Source organism: Galeopterus variegatus, unplaced genomic scaffold, assembly GCF_000696425.1.
Source record: "Galeopterus variegatus unplaced genomic scaffold, G_variegatus-3.0.2 Scaffold2942, whole genome shotgun sequence".
In the NCBI taxonomy this organism is placed as follows: Eukaryota; Metazoa; Chordata; class Mammalia; order Dermoptera; family Cynocephalidae; genus Galeopterus; species Galeopterus variegatus.
This window is the reverse complement of record NW_007729053.1, coordinates 22,832-44,788: the sequence shown is the minus strand read 5'-3', so window position 1 is coordinate 44,788 and position 21,957 is coordinate 22,832. Positions and strand designations below refer to the sequence as shown.

The following is a 21,957-nucleotide window of genomic DNA, read 5'->3' as shown; positions in this document are numbered from 1 at the left end:
GCAGCGGCGCTCCCACCCGAGGGTTCGGATCCCACATACAGACCGGTTCCCGCTCACTGGCTGAGCGAGGCGCGGGGGCAACGCCAAGGGTTGCGGTCCCGTTGCCGGTCCCGGTCCGGTGCGGGGGCGACACTGAGGGTTGCGATCCGTTGCCGGACACGGAAAAAGACAAAAAGGAAAAAAAAAAAAAAAAAAAAAAAACAAGTGCAAAACTTACACTTTGAAAACAAAAAAACATTTTTGAAAGAAATTACAGAAGATCTAAATAAATGGAAAGGCATCCTATGTTCATGGACTGAAAGACTTAATATTGTTAAAATGGCAATACTCCCTAAATTGATCTACAGATTCAATATAATCTCTATCAAAATCTCAGTTGACTTCTTTGCAGAAATTGACAGGTTTATCCCTAAATTCATATGGAAATTCAAGGGACCCAGCAAAGCCAAAACAATCTTAAGAAAGAACTGGGAGGACTTATACTTCCTAATTTCAAAACATATTACAAAAACTACAGTAATTAAGACAGTGTGGTACTGGCATAAGGACAGCCATAGAGATCATGGACTAGAACTTAGAGTCCAAAAATACCCTCCCATTTATGGTCTATTGATTTTTGACAAAGATACCAAGACAACTCAATAGGAGAAAGAATAGTCTTTTCAACAAACAGTGCTTGAACAACAGGATATCCATATGCAAAAGAATGAAGCTGGACACCGACCTCACACCACATACAAAAAAACCCAATGTCCCTTCATGATAAAAACACTCAACAAACTAGGAACAGAAGTGAACTTCATCAGCCTGATCAAGGGCACCTACAAAAAAACACACAGCTAACATCAGTGGATCAATGACCTGAATGTAAGACCTAAAACTATCAAACTCTTAGAAGACAACTTAAGTGTAAATCTTCACGACCTTGGTTAAAGCAATGATTTCTTAGATATAACATCAAAAGCCCAAGCAACAAAAGAGGAGATCGATACACTAGACACCACCAAAATTAAAAACTTCCATGCATCAAAGGACATTATCAAGAAAAGACAACCTCCTGAGGATGTGGAGGAATTGGAACCCTCATATGCTATGGTGGGAACGTACAATGGTGCAGCCACTGGAAAACAATTTGGTAGTTTTTCAAACAATTAAAACATAGAGTTACCATAGAATGCAGCAAATCCACTCCTCGGTGTATATCCAAGAGAAGTGAAAACGTCTGTCTACACAAAAACCTGTGCATGAGTGTTCATAGCATCAGTATTCATAACATTCAAAAAGTGGAAACAACCTAAATGCCTATCAACTGATGAATGGATAAACAAAATGTAGTAAATCCATACAGTGGAATATCATTCAGCCATAAAAAGAGATGAAGTGCTGATACGTGCCACAACCTGCATGTACCTTGAAAACATTATGCTAAGGGAAAGAAGCCAGTCACAAAAGGACGACAGATTGTATGATTCCATTTATATGAAATATCCAGAATGGGCAAACCTATAGACATAGATATCAGTAGATTAGTGTTGCCTAGTGCTGGGATGGAGGGGTGGGTGGTGACAGGTAAGGGGCTGGGGTTTCTTTTGGGGAGTAATAAAAATGTTCTAAAACTAATTGCAGTGATGGACGCACTACTCTGGGAATATACTAGAAGTCATTGAAGTTTATACTTCGGATGAACTGTATGGTATGTGAATTATAACTCAATAAGGCTGTTTTTTAAAAATGACACAAGCAGAGCATGGGAGGTTGGTGGCCAGAAGGAGGGCAGCCCCTCCCTCTCCCAGGGAGCCAAGGTGGGAAGGTAGATAACCTTATGGCAGGACATGTCTTCAGAAGTTCAGCTGGGCAGGTCAGCGCTGGGCACTGCCCAGTAATCTGTACCCACCTCCCGCTGCCTCCACCAAACAGGTTAGGGACCCTCTGCCTAGGCACTGAGTGGTTATATGTCAAGGCTGCATGACTAGTGACTGGCAGAGCCACAGTTAAAACCCCAGCACCCAACCCCCAGGCTCTGACCCTGCCCTTCCCTGGCCATGGCTGGGGGCTCCTGCCAGCCCAGAGGATAATGGCCCTGAGGAGTCACTTGTGCTGCATCAGCGGCCACTCACCTGTAGCCCTCAGCACAGAGGCAGGAGTAGCTGTTGAGTTTGTCCACACACTGGGCCCCATTCTGGCAGCGGTGACCCTTGCAGTCATCCTGGTTCTCGCTGCAGTTGTCACCAGCGTATCCTGGCGCACACTCACACCTGGGGGTAGGCAGGGGTGGGTGGGTGGTCAGCCGCACACTCAGCCCAGAGCTGGGGTGGCCAGGAGGAGGGTCAGGGCCTGCATGGGCTGTGTGTGGCCCTCAAGTTCCAGTGGTCTGTGTGGACCCCCAGGAGGCCAGACAGAGCCCAGGATGTACAAGGGCTCCCAGCCCATCCTGGGAGCCTTTTCTACTGCAAGAAAAGAGCTTGTGTGGACTTTAGGTGGGGGCCCTGGGCTGGGAGAGTGGACGCCTAGCCATAGGAGGAGATGGAATCTTGTCATGGAGGACCCACCCTCACCACCACCAGCATCTCCAGTGCCAAGCTGCACTCCTTCCCGACCTGCCCAGCTGCTCAGCTGCCCCCTCCTAATTCTCCCAGGACCCCCCATCCCATGGCCGTGAGTCACACAGGCTCATGTATCCCTCATCCCCCAGCTCCCAGCCCTCAGCAGAGCTAGTGCCCGCCTCTCAGTGGGTGCCTTGACTCCAGGCCAGCCTCCAGCTCCCCAGCTCTAGACTTTATCTCACTGCTCACCCGAAAGTCCATTTTGGCCAACTATTTGCCTACCAAATAAAGTGCACACTCTTCTACCCACTTTCCAGTTATGGCCTTGCAAGATGCTCCCTATCCTGCAGGCTCCTGATCCCCCCACACCAAGCCCACCCCACCAAGCACTTCCCTGCCTTCACACCTGTTCATTTTGGAATTCCCTGTCCTCTCTCCCTGCATGATCCAGCTAGGCCAATACCTCCCCTCCTCCAGTCAGCCTCTGGTGAACACTCCAGCCCTCATTCCAAACTCCGCAGCTCAACCACTCAACCTGGCAGACAGGTGCTCCTGCCTGGGTTTTCTACTCAATCCCTAGCACAGTGTTTTTCAGACTATAAGAAATACCTTTCAGCCCAGCAACACACACACCCCAAACCAGTTTCACACAACAATACTTATCCTTACTGTATATAATGGTCCTTTGCTCGTGGATATTTGTTTTATTTTTTAATGTTAATCTTGACCCACCCAATGGATCACAATCTACTAATAGGTCTTGAGCTTCAGTCTGAGCTAAGTTACTACCCAGTCATTAATTTTATTCACTACATTCATTCATTCATTCATTCATTCAATGGCTGTAAATTGAACATTGCTGGGTTCCAGGTACAACACCAGGCACAGCTGAGTGCCTGTCAGTTCCACCTTTCCACCAGGACAGGAAGTTGAGAGAGCATGCACTAAACACCCTGCAGTGTGCTGCAGCCCCAGGCCCAGGGCCGAGTGCAGTGCTCATTTTTCATGGCACGAGGGACTATGCCAGCAGTTCCAAACTAGACAATATGCAATCCTGCCTTATTGCACCCTCTGAGGTCCGGCCCTCTGAGGAGGTCACATACCACTGATCTGCTGCTGCAACCCCTGCCCTGCAGCTCACCCAGGAGTGCAGCATCCATCCATCTGGCTAGACTATTGGCTCCCTGGGGATTCCACCCCCGGCATTGGCCTGGGTCCCTGGGCATGGGTGCCTCAGCCACAGACTCCAAGCATCCTGCCCTGACCACCCCTTGCTGCCCTGGCTGGTAGGATGGGGTGGGGGTGGCCCAGAAATGAGGCTCTGCTTGAAAAACTACAGATGGGAACAGCATTTTAAAACCCATGACCTTCGTACAGCAGCCTCCAAGTGACAGAGCACTTCCACATATGCCAGTAACAATGATGGTGACAATACATTCAACAACTCCTTATCCAAACCTCCTGGGGCCAGATAGGTTTTGGATTTTGGAACTTTTAGGATCTGGGGAAGGTCATACATTGCCTAGAACTGTCACACATTGCACATAACTTGCCTGTGGGATTTGAGGCAGCTCCATGATCAGGTGTTCACATTTCTGCAGCAAAATCTATGCATGTTCACACTGCATGGGCTAAATAACAACTGTAGACACTATCAGTGCATGTCAGCTTTTATTTCCAAGTAAGTTCAGGTTAGATAGATTTTGCCATCAGATGGACTTTCAGTTTTCAGTTTTGTGGATTTTATAATTGGGGATAAGCTATTGTGGCTCTGGAATGCTAATAGCTGTTTATGGAGCACTGATCAGATGTCAGGCATGGAGCTAAGTGCTTTCCATGCATTTTCTCAGCAAATCTTTGCAACTGCCCGAGGAGGAAGTACTGTTGCACCCAGTTTACAGATGGGAAAACACGCTCAAAGCCGCCAAGCAATCTACTCAGAATCACGCTGCAAACCCAGGTCTGTCTGGCCACAAAACCGTGCCAATAACCACCCTTGCCTTGACTCTCAGGAACCCCATACACCTGAGACAAAACCCTCTTGACAGGGGAGTACATAGGATGGGAATGGGTGGAATCCAGCCTGATGTCCCTGGCCCTGGAAATGGGCAACACTGACCTGGGCCCGTCCGGGGTGCCCACACACCGGGCCTCATGTTGACACGGGTTCAGATCCGGGGAGCAGAAGTCCACCAGCTGCTCACAGGCCCTTCCTGGGGAAAGAGTGAACGAGAGGAAGGAGAGAGGCTGCTCTCCTGTGCTCTGCAGGCAGCCAGGCCAGCAGAACCCTCTGGTAGACACCGAGGGGACCAAGCCCTTCCACCCACCATGGGGGCACAGGGGGTGTGTTCTGGTCCCCCGTCCCCCAGGCACTTGAGTCCCACCATGCTTACCCATGTACTGCAGGGGGCACTGGCAGGTGTAGCTGCCCACGCCGTCCACACAGGTGCCCCCGTTGGCACAGGTGTGCTCCACACAGTCATCCGTGTTCACTCCACAGGTTGGTCCTTCAAAGCCAGTGGGACAGGAGCACCTGTGGGGCCCAGGGGAGGGTGGAGAGGCAGCCTTCATGGAGCACTGGTGGAGGCCTGTGGCTGCCAGCCTGTGTCACCATTCGACAGTTATCGTTCCTATTCTGGGCCAGGCCCTTACTAGGTGCTGGGGGGGTTAGAGGTAAACGAGATGGCCCTGCTCTCATGGGACTCCCTCACAGTCTAGCGGGGAGATGAAGAGGAGACAGGCAGCCAGCAGAAAGCTCATGAGCACCAGGATGGTGTAGGCACCGAGGCCAGGGAGGATACTCAAATGGGCAGAGGTCTCCTGACTCCTTCTTGGGGGGGAGTGGTCAGGGCAGTCTTCCTGGAGGAGGTGATGAATTAACCAAGGACCCTGACAGCACAGAGCAGGACGGGGAGGTAAGGTGATTGGGGCAGAGGTGTACATCAAAGCCTGGAGTGAGAGGAAGCCCCACTGGTAGGGGATCTGCTCATCCATATGGCTCAGGACTACAGGAGCACAGACCATAGGGATGGGTGAGCATAGGTCTGGGGGTGAGCAGGAGCCAGGTTGTGGAGGGCTCTGGAGATCAGTGATCTTCAAACAGGTATGCCTTCCTCTGGGGCACCCAAGGCTTTCCAAGCAGTGTGTGGGTCAGAGAGAGAAGTTCAAGAAAATAATTTCCAGATCTTTACATTTCTGCACGAGCTCTTCCCTGAACTGACTGCCCCAAAACTCCAGAAAGGCACACCTCTCCCAGCCCAAGCCCAAGGTGAGACAGGCATCCTGGCACCAGATAAAGGGACAATTAGGAATATGGATATTGACAAAGTGAATAAACAAACACTTCTGTAAGTCAAGAGATTTCTAGTTCTGTGTGTTAAAGGTAATTGAAGGGAGACCACATGGAACTGTCAACTGAGAGGGCATTAAAAATAATTTTGATGACAGATCGCTTTGGACTTTTGGGCATTTAAATTGGGAAGGGTTTCCAAGAATTGAGTGACATGGCTATAATAAAAGTCCTTCTAATCCCATTGGTTTATTTATGTGAACGAACTTTCCCAGCACTTATACCTGTAAAAACAAAACAAAACAGGCTTAGATTGACTGCTGAGCCCTCCCTCATTCTATAATATTCATCATGGACTCATGAACCAACTGAGAGCAGAAAAGAACAGAGTGCCCCATTTGCCTCACTGAGGGACACAGTCTAATGAAATGTTACTTTCATGTGTAATAATTATTCATCAAATTTTATAAAGCAGTTATGTTGCTTTGAACTACCGCGTATTATTGCTAATTGTGACAATAATTAAGAAACAGTTAATCAAAGGTTTATGGTGACAAGGAATAAGAAAAAAACTTTAAATTTTCACTTATGTCCCCACGTTGGTGGCAGGGTGCTCTGGGAAAGACTGTCTGGCAGAAAAACATTACATTAGAAGAAAAGTGGGGAGAGTGGGGAGTAAAACGAAAACGCTAGTTCAAGGAGAAAAAAGAACGAGGTAAATTTTTTAACTGTTAAAGAGGAGCTTGTCGGTGTATTTTTAAATGGTATCAAATTGCTGTGCTATTCAGATCCCATTGGAGAACGATGAAAGAGTGATTTAAAGAGATAGTTTTATTTTTAAATGTTAAGATTTACAATATCCGGGAAATTATGTACTGTGCAATCAAAAGTTAAACCTACAGTGAAAAATTGTAGCTGTCAATCTAAGAAGGGGTGCACAGTTTTAAAACTATCTAACCTGGGGGTGTATAGTTTTAAAAAATGTGTTTGGGGGTGTGAGTAAAATGGTTTGAAGACCACTATCGCTGGGCGTGATCGGGAGTTTAGTTTTCCTCCCCACAAAGGCTGGAGGGTATCAGCAGAGGGGTTTGAAGCTGGAAGTGACAGGATCAGCTTTGTGTCTCAGAAAGCCCCCTCTGGCGGGAGATGGGGCCAGGCAGTGGGTGTAACAGAGGATGGCCTGGTGAGCCTCAGGGTTGAGAGGTCAGTCGGAGGTACCCCTTTCTACCTGGAAGACCCAGCCACGGCCACCCCATCCATAAGGCCGCTAGGTGCGAGGGGGCTGCCCGCAGGGGGAGTTTCTGGGCCATGCCCTTTCAGCCCCCAACTAGGGAGTCTCAGGAAGGGGAGGGGGAGCTTCGATAGAGCTGCTGTCAAAGCCCAGAGGAGGGCGGAGCCTATCGTAAGGACGCCGTTGCCAAGGCGACGCCGAGAAGAGAGGCCATTTAGTGTTTTATTTTTCACATCTGGTAATTCGAGTTTGCAGTGGAAGGTTTAGCCATTTCTGCCAGTAGATTCAACATCAGTTTCTGAAGAGCCTATTTGTTTGGCCGGCAATTTATTTCAGCAACTAAATAATATTTGTATACATTTCTCAGAAAAGCTCTGGGGGGGGCCGTTGGGGGGCCCTGGGGGAAGCAGGATCAGTGTCAGGGTCGCGGATGGCAATGTCAGCATTGGGAAGACTTAAGAGACGATGTCATCGAGTCTGGCCCCTTCACTGCACAGTGGGAAGTGGCCGCTCAAGGTGGGGCCGGTGGGGTGTCCCTCCGTCCAGTGACCAGTGTGACTCATGAGCTGGTGGGGGGAGGCCCCCAGAGGGGGTGACCAGGACTTGGCTTCCACCTCTGGGCAGGCCTCGTCCACCCAGCGGCAGCCTCAGCTGTGTCTCAGGACTGGGGTGGCAGGTTGACAGGAGGGGACCGGTAGGCCCCGCCTTCAGACAAACATTGGCCTTGCGAGCTGACCAGCTGTTAGACTTAACAATGGACTTAGACTGAAGGCTCTGAGGGTTAATGGGCATTTATGGGAGTCTCAAATGACCCCAATCTGCCCTTTGGCACTGCCACTGCATACGCCCCTGGCCATGGATTCCCAGTGGTCATAAGACCCTCCCGGCACCTGGCAAGAGCAGAAGGCAGCAGCCCCCCCCTGCCTGCTGGGTGGCTCCGGCAGGCCCGCGTCTCTGTGCTTTCACCTCACCTGGCAGTAAGAGGCTTGCCCCGGGTGGGCTTGGAGAGCCCCCTGGCTGTGATTTGGAGTCCCTGCTGATCCCTCTGAGCACAGGGAGGCCTGACCATCCCCGCTGGGGAAGGAGGGCTCCGAGGCTTGAGTGCTGGGCCCATCAGCACCCCACCCACGAGGTGCTGGGTGTCCAGACAACTCACGTGAAGCCAGCACCTTCACCTTCCTGCGTGTGGCAGGTCCCGCCATTTCCACAGGGGCTGCTGGAACAGCTGTCCAGGGACACCTCGCAGTCTCGGCCCTGGGAGGAAAAGTTAGCAATGGGGACCCCAGGGAGAGCCAGGGGAGAGGGGTATAGTGGTTGTGTGTGCCAACAGAGCCAGCCAGCCCCTCAGCAGCTGGGCATCCCTCTCCCAGGCGCTGCTTGTTCCTTCATTCATTCACTCATTCATTCATTCATTCATATGTTAAGTCACCGATTAAAGGTTCACTCAAGCGCCTGCTCTGAACCAGGCACTGGTCTGGGCACTGGGGACAGCTTGGTGAACCTTGCCCAGGCCCTGCCTACAGCATACACAAGGAGCCCCCTCCTCCCTGCCTCAGCCTCCACTCACCTTATAGCCGCTGGGGCAGGCACACCTGTACACCTCAAGGGGGTCATTGTGGCAGGTGCCCTGGTTCTGGCATGGGCTGGACAAGCAGGGGTCACACTTGGCCTGGACAGCCAGAGTGGGGGGACCTGAGGCAAGGGAGAAGGCGTTAGTGCAGGGAGGAGGCGGTGGGCAGCTCAGGGCTGGGCACAGGCCCCTTACCCCAAGGAGCCTGGCCCTGCAGACCAGCTGTAGGAAGCCCCCTCCCCAAGGAGACTTTCATCCCTCCCTGTATTTCTCCCTCGCCCTCTGGCATAGTACATCTTTCTGGGCCTCTGGCCCCTTCTCTGTCAAATGGGGTTAAGGACAGCCCCTGCCTTAGGGCTGGGAAGACTATCGGAGCGAATCTGCAGGTGCTTGGCAGGCGCTCGCGGCACATGCGTGGCTAGGGCCACATCATGGGTGTGAGAAAGGCACAGTCGCTATCACTGCAGTCGGCTGGCATTTCCTCCATCCCCTCACAGGCCTCCAAAGCAATTACCCCCAGCCTGATGCCCACTGGCCAGGACAGGGAAGGTGGCCACCTCAGCAGAGAGGAGACGCAGCTCTGCAGAGAAGCCCATCAGGGGACAGGTCCTCAAGATTGTTCCTCTCCAAGCCTGAACCAGGGGGACCCTTTTCTGTCACCTCCGCAGCTACAGCAGGCTCTTCTCCAGCCCCACAAGGTGGGCAGAGAAGCTGGCAGCCAGGCTATCTGGGGCGCCCCCTGTACAGGGCATTAGGATCCCACAAGGCCAGTTAATTCCAGTTTCTCTATCAGACTCCTAGAAGCAGTAGAATATCAGTTCTGCTGAGAGGCATGAGCATGAACCGAAATAAAAACGCTTTTTAGCAATGACTGGAAGGACACATGAGGGACGTCTGGGGTACAGGCAGGGTTCTGTTTCCTGATCCTTGTGCTGGTTACCTGTGTGAATTCAGTTTGTAAAAATTCAGTAGGCCATTCATTCATGGTCTGTGTCCTTTTCTGTATGTGTGTTATTCTTCAGTCCGAAGTTTTTAAAAAACCACTTCTCACCAGCACCAACCCCACTCCATTAAATAAATACTGAGCAAATGTTTCAACATAAATTGGCTTGCTTCCAACAGACCGGCCCCTCTGAACTATTCCTGCTGTGACAGCATCCTGCACACAGGGTGGCCCAGGACCTCCTCATTAACCTATGGCTGTCAGTTTCATTTCCGATGGTGGCCTCTGAGCTTACAGAGGCCAGGGGCGGTGCCCTGTGGCCTCCGGTGCCCTCCCCCAGCTGACCTGCTGTACACAAAGCAGGGCCCGGGGCAGCCCCTCAGCCACCTGTCTCTGCTCAGTGGGGCCTCTGGGGCTCCTGCTGTCAGTCAATCAACCCCTGAACAAGTATTTACAGACGCCCAAGGTGAGGTGAGGAGTCTCAGAGCCAAGCCAGGCGAGCCTCCAGCCCCACTCTAGCTCGGTATTTCTGCAAATGTCAGGAGTGGCAGCTGCGTCCACTGGTCCACCAGGGACTGAGAGGGGTTTAAGCAAATTGCTGAGCGCAATTCCTGGCAAAGGGAGGTCTGACTACTCGTGCTGCTGAGAGGCTTGGAGTTTCCAGAAACACTGTTGCTATTTTTATTTTCCTTACATAACCACAAGGAGGGATTAAAGCTCTGATGGCCTGAGATCTTCCTGCCTGGCTGTTTTTGTTCATTATATGTCAGGACTGGAAGGCAGCCATCCTAACAAGCAGCCACCTGACCCCTCCATCCAGCGGTCACAACAGGGACACAGGAGTGTCTAGAAGGCCCTGCCAGGGTTGGGTGAGTCCTGTTGAGCAGTAGGAGGTGGGGACGCAACCTGTACTCACCGCCCCTCTCTCAGACTCCTGGGCTCACCTTGGCATTCAAACTTCTTGGCAGGCGTGGTGAGGAGCAGCTTTCCCTCCATGTCTGGGGGTCCAGCACAGCGGGCAATGCCCGGTTCCTTGTAGCCTGTCTTCACCCAGCTGGACAGCCAGCGGAGGTGGCAGTCACAGTACAGGGGGTTGGCACCGATGGCCCTGGGGCAGAGAGCAGAGTGAAGCAGGCATCACAGTTTCATTGGCCCTTCCCCCACTGGGCACTAGGGTCCCAGGCCTGTGCTGAGGCTGGCAAATGCCCCAATAACCCCCATTTCATGAGCATTACTGTGTAGCCAGCACATTTTAAACACTTTATATGCATTGTCTTACTTAGTCCTCACCATGCCTTTTAACCCCATTTTACATGTGCAAAAATCAAGGCTCAAGAGGTTGAGGAACTCGCCTAAGATCAGCTTAAGCCTCCTGACCAGCTACAGAGCAGACCACAGCACCTGTTTTATGTCAATAATTGTTTATTTTGTTCTCCCTTTTTTCCCACTACCTTATGTGAAGGACACCAGTAGAGCTAACATTTCGATTCGATTCCTGATGGGAGTGTAACTGAACTGACATCATCACGGTAAGATTCAATAGCTGATGGGTTTCCACTGTGTTGGAGCCATAGCTTCTTCTGTTGACAGAGGATTAGAGCAGGGGCCAAACGTGCAGGTGGACTCTGTCTGCCCTCCAGCTCTGCTCTGTGCCCTGGCGGCTGCTCTATAGAGTCTGTGCTACCCATGTTCCCTTGTCCTCTGGCTTTTGGTTGGGTTTGTCAATGGGCAGCAGCAGCAGGAGACTGGAAGATGAGAGGAAAGAGGGATTGGAGTGTTTTTCCCCCAGCTGCCTTTATGCCAAATCTCCGTTCAGAATAACAGCTTAAGGCCACAGATTCTGTTTGGCAGCCTCTCCTATGACCGCAGCTCTTCCTGAGCTTCAGTACCATCGCCTTTTCTTTACCCCTTCACGATTAAGGACAGAAACAGTTTCCCAGTGCTGCTAGCCCCAGGTGCCTCATCGTCCCTTGCTGCTCCCTTAATCCTGCCCACATCATCATAAATAGTCCCTTCTTTAACCTCCCTGAAATTGCCCTTTTGGATTTTCTGTCTCTTTCCTGCTATGATCTTAACAGATGTAAATGATTTCATTCCTCAGAGCAGAAAACTGAGGCACAGGGATAGGCACAGCTCCTCCCTGACTGCCCACAAGAGGAACTCTGGGAACCTGATCACACAGAGGACACCCCTCTAGAAACCTCCTTTTCTGTATTCAGATCACGAAATGCTTTACAGGTTGGCGAAAAAGGTTTTACAAAGAGGGAAACAGGGTTAGTGCAAGGTGGGTCTCCAACACAGGATTCTAGGGCCCCAGTACAGAACACTTCCCTGCCATCTGCTGTCAATGACTTCACAGAAGAGTCCTGTGTGTCCAAAGGGTGCCTCTGTCTTGAATGTGTGGCCCACCCCCTTCTGCCAAATGACCTCCTGGGGGGGCCATGGATAGCCCACCCCTCAAGCAGTGCCTCAGCTTTCCGTCACTCAATCATTCATTCACACACACACACACACACACACACAAGCACACACACGCACTCACCTGCACACACATACACACACAGGCACACATGCGTGTGCACACACACACACACTGACTGACTCCTCCCCATGTACCAGGCACTGAACCAGGCATGAGGATATTGATGATTTTAGCTGTCTCACGAGACAGATGGAAGATCTCCTAGTCAAAAAGAGATCACTCTTAAAATGTGAAGGAAAAATGGGAAATAGTTAAATACCCATAATGGTAAATTATGTAGATATTAAAGATATTTATAAAGAATTGGAAACAACACAGAAAGTGTTTATGACAAAATGTTAAGAGGAAAAAACACGATACAAAATTGCTATGCAGTATACTTCACACCATGTCAAATGCATAAGGGAAAAATGAACTGGAAGAAAACACACCAAAATGCTAATCATGGGATGTAGGGTGACATTTTCCTGTATTTAACAACTTTCTTATAATAGGTCTCTATTACTTTATGTCTTGTTGTAACCTACTTAATTATGTAAGTAGTTTTGTTGTTGTTGTTTTTTTTTTCCTTTTTGAGACCGGCTGCACCGTGCTCAACCAGTGAGCACTGTGAGCACCGGTCATCCCTATATAGGACCCGAACCCGCGGTGGGAGCGCTACTGCGCTCCCAGTGCCGCACTCTCCCGAGTGCGCCACGGGCTCGGCCCGTAAGTAGTTTTGAAAAAATATTTTTTAAATATTCCAACTGTACGTATGGAACAAAAAAGCCCACTTGAGGGTGTCGCTCACTCCCAGTTCCTCCCGAGACAGTCACTGTTTTCAGTTTGCTTTGTCTGCTGTCTTATATAGAGAGAGAAATAAAGTTAATACTTATGGGAAGTTTTAACACAAATAATACATTATACAAATTATTCTACAACTTCACTTTTTTCACTTAATAATAAAGCTTCGGGATCTTTCCACAACCCTGTATACATATCTAGCTTACCTTTAATAGGTAGGTCCTAATATGGCTATTCCTCTATCTATTTAATATTCAGGACATTTAAGGTTATTTCCATGTTGTCACTGTTAAAAACAAATTGCAATGAACAGTCGCACAGATGTCTCTTTGCACATGTGTAGGACTATGTTTCTAGAAAGACACTAGGAAGTGGAATTTCTTGTTAAATTTTTGGATATTTTAATTTTAAAGTTCCCCATAGACAGATCAGATCCCCCCAGACACCACTGGCTACTTCTGAGAACAGCAGGAAACACTGGTCAGCGGGCCCTAGGGCTCTGGAGGTGGGGTTTCCTAGCCTCCCTAGAGCCCTTGGGGCTGCACCCAGAACTATAGACCCTCCACATCTGCCCACCAGATGTTTCCTGCAGATCAAGCCATGGGTCCTGCCTGGTAACAGCCACCTGCAGTGTCTTACTTAATATTTAAATCATGAAAAATGTGGGGCCTCTGGAGAAAGGTTTCTCAAGGAAAGCCTACCAACCACTGAAGCTCACCACAGACCTTTCCATCTCATGCAGAAAGGAGTTGCTTTCTCTAAAGAACTGTCCCTTGGAGGCCTGAAAGTCAGAGGCAAGCATTACAACATTCCAAATACTTAATTTCTAGAAGAAACATAACCTAGAATGACTATCATTGCTTTATGTGAAATGTCGTCTTTAGTTGCAGAAGCAAAATGAATTCCAGCTCAACCCAAGCACAGCTGTCTGTGATTCTGTCTGGCCCTGTGCTCAATGAAGGGTCCCCAGAAGGGGGCCCACTAAAATTCCAAGTCCGTAGGAGGCTGGGCAGTTCACATCACAGAGGCTGTGTCCAAGCAGGTGCCTCTGGGGGAGAGAGCTTTTGGCTTTTCACGTCCCAGGCAAAGCTGCCTCCAAAACCTCCAGTTAAAAGGCCCCAGAACTGGCCTCAGAAGGGCCTCAGTGCTCCCAGTGCTGACTCTCTTCATTCCAAAGCAAGGACCCAGCCCAGAGAGGGGCAGAGATCTGCCCAAGACCTCACCATCCTGCCCGGGACTCTTCCCACATGACTTCTAACAAGGCCCAAGCCAGGCACAGCTCAGCTGGAGGAATAAAGGCAGGGCACAGGTCTCTGGGAAAAGGTACAAAGTGACATCATAAAAAGACACCCCCAAGGGGCTGCTGGGTTCAGAGGAAAGAGAGGTCACTTCTTGTGTCTATGGTGGGGCAGGGAGAGGACCTATGGAATAGGACCACTGTGGGGCCACCACCAGCCCTTGGTCCCCATTTTGAACTCTTAGACTTGCTATGACTCTGGGAAAACTATAAAACAGACAAATCCCAAGTGCATCTCCTTGGCCACCCTCCTAGTTCAAGCCCATCCTCTCTCAGCCTCTGAACTGATCTCCTTCACTCTCGTCCCCACAAAGTCCACCCCTACCCAGTGACTAGAGAGATCTTTCATTATAAAATAAATTATACAATATTACTCCCCTGCCTAAAAACTTCTGATAATTTCCCATTGCTCTTGGAAAAAATTCAAATCAAGCATAGCCTACAAGGCCCCAAGTGACCCAGCCCTGCCTACCTCTCCACCTGCCCATCCACCCCACCCCACACTGGCTCCCTGCTGGTGTGGTCACAGCTCCTTCAACAGGCCATGCTTGTTCCTGACTCAGGGTCTGTCACGGGCTCCCCAGAAGCAGAACCTAAGAGGAGGTTCGCGTAAAAGTGACATATTCGGAGGGCCGGCCCCACGGCTCACTCGGGAGAGTGCGGCGCTGGTAGCACTGAGGCCGCGGGTTCGTATGCTATATAGGGATGGCCGGTGCACTCACTGGCTGAGCGTGGTGCAGACCACACCGTGCCGAGGGTTGCGATCCCCTTACCGGTCAAAAAAAAAAGCGACCTATTTGGGGAGTGTCTCCACAAAATGACCATAGGAAAGCATGCAAGAAGGATCAGGAAGGGAGGAGGCCAGGGAGCAAAGACCCCCTAGCTACATCTCACAGAGGGTGGCTGGGACTCAGCACCTCTGGGGAACCCCAGAAACAGTGGAGGTCACTCCTGGAGGCTGTCTCTATCAGGGTCAGGGAGCCGGCAGATGTACTCCCCTGAACCATCAGTCATCGGTTACGGGCTGCCCCCAAGGGATAAGAAAATTTCCAGGTACCTCCTGCTCTCTGTGGAGGGACAGCAGTTCCAGCAGCCCAAGGTCAGTCCCCCAACAAAGAGCCAGTGCAGTGCAGGCGATGGGGAGGAGGAGCGAGCAGCAGCGGCGTCTTTGGGCTTGCTCTTCCTCTGCCTCCTTCCACGCCTCCTCCTTCTTTCATTAAGGTGTCCACTCAAATGTCACTAGCTCCGTCTGCCAAAAATAGCCCTCCCTGCCACACCTTCACTCTTGATTGCCTCACCCTGCTTCAGTTGTCCTCGTGGCCCAAACCACCCTCTGAAACAATCCTGTTCACTGCCTTCTCCTGTGTCTTGCCAGTGTCTCCTACAAGACTGGAGGGCAGGGACCTGACTTGGCTTGTTCACGTCTCACATCCCCAGCACTTAGCACAGGGGACGTTCTGAGCACTTTGTTAGTGCTGCCTGGTACACATCAGGGCAATTTACATAACTGTTTGTTTATTTAAATTGCACAAGCATATGTGTAGCATGTATTATTTCCTCATTTCACACGTTAGGAAACAGAGACTCAGGTTAAATGACTTATTCAAAGTCACATTGCTAGTAACAGGTATGGAACAAGGCATCAAGCCCAGGCCAAATTGTCCAGAGGTTGTGCTTTCAATAATGCTATTCTATCCCCAACTGATCTGCTGCAGGGGAGTTGTCATTATTCTCTAATGATAAGGAAACTGGCTCAGAGAGGTTCCATGGCTTTCCCCAATCCCCAGAAGTGGCGGTAAGTGGAGCTGGGATTCTGACTCCAAAACCTCTTTCCCCACCAACGTGTTACCATGAGCAGACTCCCATGGGCAGCATGAGTGGACCCCCTCGTCTCTCTTCCCCTGGTCCCCCACTGCATGCTCTTAGCCTTCTCCTTTGGTCCCTGGTGATCATTTCTAGCCCACTTCCTAGGAAGGTGGGAGATACTGTCCCATGGCTGAGGAAACCTCTTACCCTCCCTCCCCCGACAAACACGTGCCACTGGGTGGCTGATCTGGGATGCTAATGTGGTCCAGACATTTTGCAGCCTGTAGCCCTCACTGCAGCACATTCAGCTGCCCCCACCTAGAGGCAGAACAAAACTCTCAAGAAGAAATATTCCAAACAAAGTCATTGATTGTTAAGCAGTAGTGTGTGCGTGTGTGCGCACGTGCGTGTGGGTTTCAGAAGGGGTAGGAGGAGCCAGAGGGACATGTACACCTGCAGAGTCAGTAATAAATGTCTCACCTCTCAGGCTGGAAACCTCCCACCACTCAGAGTGAGACCTCATAACCCAGATAGCACATTAGTGGACACTGGAGGGTGCCATAGGACCCCCATGTCACCCCCAGATATATCAGCTCACCTGAGGGGAACCCAGCAAAGCACTTCCTGCCACACTGCATCTACCCTGCCCATCAATTCATCTTTGACACAGACACACATGCGACTGCCCCAACCAGCATGCCCACCTTCCAGCTCAGTGTGCCAACAATTATGGCAATTCCTAAACTGCTGTAGACAACATCAGGGGCTATTCAGTACCCTCTAATTAGTGTTACGCACTGATTACTTGAGGATATTGATATCGGCTTTAATTGGTAATTACAATTCTCCCATAAAATATTCAATAACCATTCACAATACAAGAAATTTGATTAAGAAGAGAGCATTTTCTTTGGATTTCCACATTGGTCTCCTGAAGGCTCAGCTGGGTTTATTCTAAGCAGGAGTAAATACAGCCAACACAATTACCCACAAGGGGCTGTGGAAAATAGCAAACCCAGATTCACCCACCCCCCACACCTTCTCTGAAACACTCAACAATAGCTACGAAAAATGGGCTAAGGCCACAGACAAGCGATTCACAAAAGCAGAAATACAAATGGCTAGCAAATCTGTGGGAGAATATTTAGCCTCTCCAGTAATCAAGATACACCCATTCACAACAGACACCGTTCCTGAGTCAGCAAAGACTTATTTTACGACTGTAACTCTGCTGCTCTTGGTAAAAATGTGTACGAGGCCTTGTCTGCCATGTTGTTCCCCCTGCTAGAAATTGCACCCCTCCTGCAAGGAGTCGTTTCTCCACCTTCTACAATCCCATGGTAGAAGTGGAGCTGTCACTTTTCTTTCTCTCTGTCACCTCTAGCTAAGATGAGCTGTCATAGATGTCCGTCTCACTGCCCTCAGCGACTGGTCAGGGACAGGCACGTGACCCAGCCAAGCCAATAAGAGCACTTCCCTGCGACCTTTCCGTTTGGGATCAGGAAGAACCACTCAATCTCTCTCTAGTGGCAAAGCTGGGAGATGTAAGCCGGGAGAACTAGCCGCAGCCATATTCTGCCGAACTCTATGTGACACATAAACATGGGTTTGTACAACCCAAGACCTAGAATGGTGTAGAGCTGGCTAGTGTTTTTGTACACGACAGCAAACAGTACCCCAGCCGCATCCCTCAGGCCCCCACCTGTTTCCCTCAGAAACTATGGGAATTTGCCTGAGTTCTCATCCTGTGCCCAGTCCCGAGGACAGCCCAAGAAGCCCCAAGTGAGACTGGAACGCAGTACCCCAGCCGCATCCCTCAGGCCCCCACCTGTTTCCCTCAGAAACTATGGGAATTTGCATGAGTTCTCATCCTGTGCCCAGTCCCGAGGACAGCCCAAGAAGCCCCAAGTGAGACTGGAACGGAGCCCTCCTCTCCTCTGGGAGGGAGGAGGAAGGTGCAGGGACTCCCTGTGTCAGGGAGCCAGGGGAGGGCAGCCAGGGAACGCCCCACATAGCACTCCAGTCCTCAGCACACTCCCCACCACCACCCCCCACACACACACGAGATGCCACAGAGGCCAGGTTTTGAAAAATGATTTCCAAACCTCTGGAAACCCCCTTGAGGTGGTAGAACCCAAGTACAGAAGCTCCCAAATGCTCAAGCTTTGCAGTCCTCCAGCCTTCAAGGAGCTCTGCAGCTTTTCTCTTCCAAGACACCTTCTCTGCCTTTTAGCAGTCAACTTCAGTGAAGTTATCAGTCAGTCATGTGACTCCTAAATGTGGACATAACTCAAACTAGACAAACAGGATCCTGCTCATCAGAGGCCAGAAGGGCTGTTTTAATAAATAAACAGGAATGATTGCAATTGTACCCCAGGATGGGTCCTGTTAACGCATATTATCCCAGCGCAACTATTAATAACACCCTCTTTTGCTCTCCAAGGCAGCTGGGTTTGGGTGATAAATTAGCCTTATCTATCTATAAATCTATAAACAACCCGGTCCCAGCGCCACAGACACACACTGTCACGTGTCCTCTTGCTTCCTTCCTCATGGTGGAATCTCTTGTGCAGTCTGAGCTCCAGGCAGTACCTTTTTAACTCTCCCTCCCCTGAGTGCAAAATGCCTAAGAAGCAAAGTCCAAGCTCTTTTTCAGTCATCAGCCCACAAAATGGCTGAGCCAGCCTGCACGCTCCTCGTTTGTGTGTGGTGCTAGCCTGCGCTTTCAGCACACAAGCAAGCGTCCTTAAGTGGTTTGGGAAACGCTTCTCTCTCTGGACTGGATTTTAGTTCAAGGAAAGTTACCACAGCTTGACTGATGCTCAAATCCCAGAGAAAATGAAATCACCGTCATTGGGTTCCTTTTCCGGGTTTGTAGAAATTCCTTCCCACCCCCGCCACCGCAGTCCTCCCCATTCTAGAACGGTGGGCTCTCAGGCAGGACTTAAAGCTCCTCCCGTGCAGGCCTGCCTGTCACTTCTCTGCTCTGCCTGCTTCCAGCCCTGCCTCCTCCACTTGCTGGTCCTATGGCCTTGGGCGGGGAAGAAGATATAACAACTATACTTCCATGAAGTTGTTACAACAAGCAAACGGAAAGGACATTCTTGGGGGGGAGGGGAGAGAGGGAGGAGGGAGGGAGGTGTCGGTGACGGGCCATAATAATCATATACAGTGTATATTGACAAAATAAAAAAATAAAAAAATAAAAAAATAAAAATAAAATAAAATAAAATAAAATAAAATATTAACCATCAAAAAAAAAAAAAAGCTCCTCCCGTGCAGGCCTGCCTGTCACTTCTCTGCTCTGCCTGCTTCCAGCCCTGCCTCCTCCACTTGCTGGTCCTATGGCCTTGGGCGTGTCAGGCTCAGCCACATCATCTGCTCAGTTATGAGGTTAAATGAGAGAATGCATACAGGGCATTTATCTCTGTGCTTTGCACCATGAGAAGCTTTAAATAAATGTCAGCTGTTGTCATTAATAATAGTAGTAGTAATCCAACAACACAGGTTTAAAGTACGTGGGTAGTGTATAACTCGGCAAGAAATGGCTGCAGCATTTGAAAAGTTGACCTGCTGATATTTATGGCTAACCTGACCATATACTATGCCTGTTTTGTGGATGCATTAACTGGGGCCAAGAAGACCAAGTGCTTGCCCCCACACTCCAACCTCTAAAAGGTCAAGTAGGGATAAAGGTCCCATACTCATCTCCTCACCCTGGGAGGAACACACCATTCCTTGAAGAGTACTGGTCAGAAAATTCAATTTACGTGCATAATGTGAGATAACCATCAATGTTATCATTGTAACCCATTCTGCAGTTGAAAAAAACTGAGACCTACAGAGGAGAAGTAATCTATCCAAAGTCACACCACTTGTAACTGGCAGAGCAGGGGTACGATCTTTCACAAACCTGAGGCTATGCTATTAAAGTAAGTCACTGCTTTCTTCACTCTGAGAAAAGGATTTTGTTCTTGCCTAGCAGGAAGGCAGAATTAAGAAGGACCCAATGAAATGGTGACTTTGGGGGAGTAAGAATGAGGTCCCAGGGGAATAGGGCTCTGGGGATGATGACAACCCAGCCCACAAGGGACGTGCTCATGCTCCTCTGACCTCAAGAAAGCACAGACCTATCCCCAGCACAGGGTGCACCCCCCACCTGCTCTGCCTCCCTTCACAGAGCTCTCGGTTCCCAGAGCACTCTCAGTCTTACAAACCGTGCTCAACTCCCCCCTAAGGACAAGTGGCTGAGAACTGACCATGCAGCACTTTCTGCCATCTTGCCCTATTCCTTCTGGTGGCTGCTGGTGGCTGCACTCCAAAGGAAGGTGGGCCTAAAGCCGAGAGACCAACTCCAGGTAGGAACACACCCTAATTCGAAAAGACATCAAGAGTGACCCACCACAGGGAAGGAGAGCCTAGAAATGTTTGCCAAGATACCATTAGCGGGTCACTAACCCTCTCTCGCCCCCAACAGGCTCAGGTGGAGCATCCACGTGCCAAGGTCAATGCCCACAGGGGCAAAAGAAGGATGAAGAAGGTGCCGGCCTTCCGGAAGCACAGAACATTGTCCAGGTATGGATGAGAGATGCTCATGGGATTGTGAGTAAAGAGGAGAATCAAGGGCCAAGTGGTGCAGCTCACAGGAAGGTCTGGGTTCTGCCAGAGACAGAAGTCATGGCCAGGTCTGGGACCAGAATGGTTGCTGAGCTTGGTGCAAGAAGAATGTGGACAGTTTGTTTGCAGGGTCACAATCACCTGCCTCTTCTCCCAGGTGCCCATGGTCACCAGCAGCAAGCTCACAGGAAGGTCTGGGTTCTGCCAGAGACAGAAGTCATGGCCAGGTCTGGGACCAGAACGGTTGCTGAGCTTGGTGCAAGAAGAATGTGGACAGTTTGTTTGCAGGGTCACAATCACCTGCCTCTTCTCCCAGGTGCCCATGGTCCAGACCAGGTGAATTTGGCAGATGCCAGCCCACTGAGAGTCAGGTCTGTGCTGCTGTTGGACGGGAGGTAGGACAAACGTGACATCTTTAGGGGATTTTTGAGGACTCTGGAGTCAGTTTCTCTAACAATTCACCAACGATGTTCTGGGCAACACCTTTCTGCCCTGGGTCAGAAGAGCCAGAAGAGTCACTCCCAGCTGAATTCTCATCTGTCCCCGTGCAAGCCCAATCCCAGTTTTCCCTACTGCCCAAGTGGTCTTTTTACTCCCCAAGTGCCCACAGCAAAGCAGGACGCCCTGTGCTTTACGGCCTCCCTAGGGCAAGGCCTATATCCTGCAGAAGCCCACTTTCCTGAAGTTGGGAGTCAGGGATGTGTTCTATTTTAATGGCCGCAGTTAAATGTTTCATGGGCAAAAAACTGAGACCAGATCACTTTATAATCATTCTTCTGGCTACTGCATAATTGATGTTCCTTATGCACTTTTCATGATCTAATTTATCTACCTCCTAAAATATTTTGTAAAATCTGAATCCCATCTATAATGATCTATGTCCCATTATAAAGTCTACCAAAGGATTTGCTATGCAAGCTGCATTTGTGGGCATAAACTAAGCTGCATTAGGTGAAGGCAGGACTGTTTCCAGGCAGGGATGAAGGCCTGATGATTCGAGTCTATCCTTGTCTTGGAAAACACACTCAGGGGAAAGGGCAGGGGCAGCGGGACTCCCCAGAGAGGCCAGCCTCTAGAAAGCAAGGCAGCGACTGAGGGAGCAGAGAGGAGTTTCTAGGGGCAGCTACAGAGCACTTGGCATCAGGTGGCAATGATGACAGCAGCAGCAATGACAGTAATAATAGAAATAGTGGCAACAACTAGGTTGGGATTGTAAGTGCCCAACACTACGCTAGCATTTCCTTGCACCATCTTAATTATTCCTCATGCATGAGGTAGGGACTATCACCATCCCCACCTCACAGTTAAGAAAACTGAGGCGTGGAAAGCTAAGCAACTTGTTCAAGATCCCATAGTTAGTAAGCGAAAGAGCTGGGATTCAAACCCAAGCAACCTG

At 50.1% G+C, this 21,957-nt stretch overlaps 1 protein-coding gene across 1 annotated transcript in view; it reads right to left on the bottom strand.

Moving 5' to 3' along the window:
• Positions 1 to 11,101, bottom strand: part of SLIT1 (slit homolog 1 (Drosophila)) — a 22,653-nt gene extending 11,552 nt beyond the window's left edge. Inside the window, exons 1-7 of the mRNA XM_008583502.1 lie at positions 11,028 to 11,101; positions 10,521 to 10,684; positions 8,631 to 8,755; positions 8,220 to 8,317; positions 4,937 to 5,076; positions 4,663 to 4,756; positions 2,118 to 2,255 (exon numbers count right to left, since the gene is read on the bottom strand). Coding sequence (XP_008581724.1) covers positions 2,118 to 2,255; positions 4,663 to 4,756; positions 4,937 to 5,076; positions 8,220 to 8,317; positions 8,631 to 8,755; positions 10,521 to 10,684; positions 11,028 to 11,101 — 833 coding nt within the window. The remainder of the gene's footprint in view (positions 1 to 2,117; positions 2,256 to 4,662; positions 4,757 to 4,936; positions 5,077 to 8,219; positions 8,318 to 8,630; positions 8,756 to 10,520; positions 10,685 to 11,027) is intronic.
• Between the last annotated feature and the right edge of the window lie 10,856 nt (positions 11,102 to 21,957).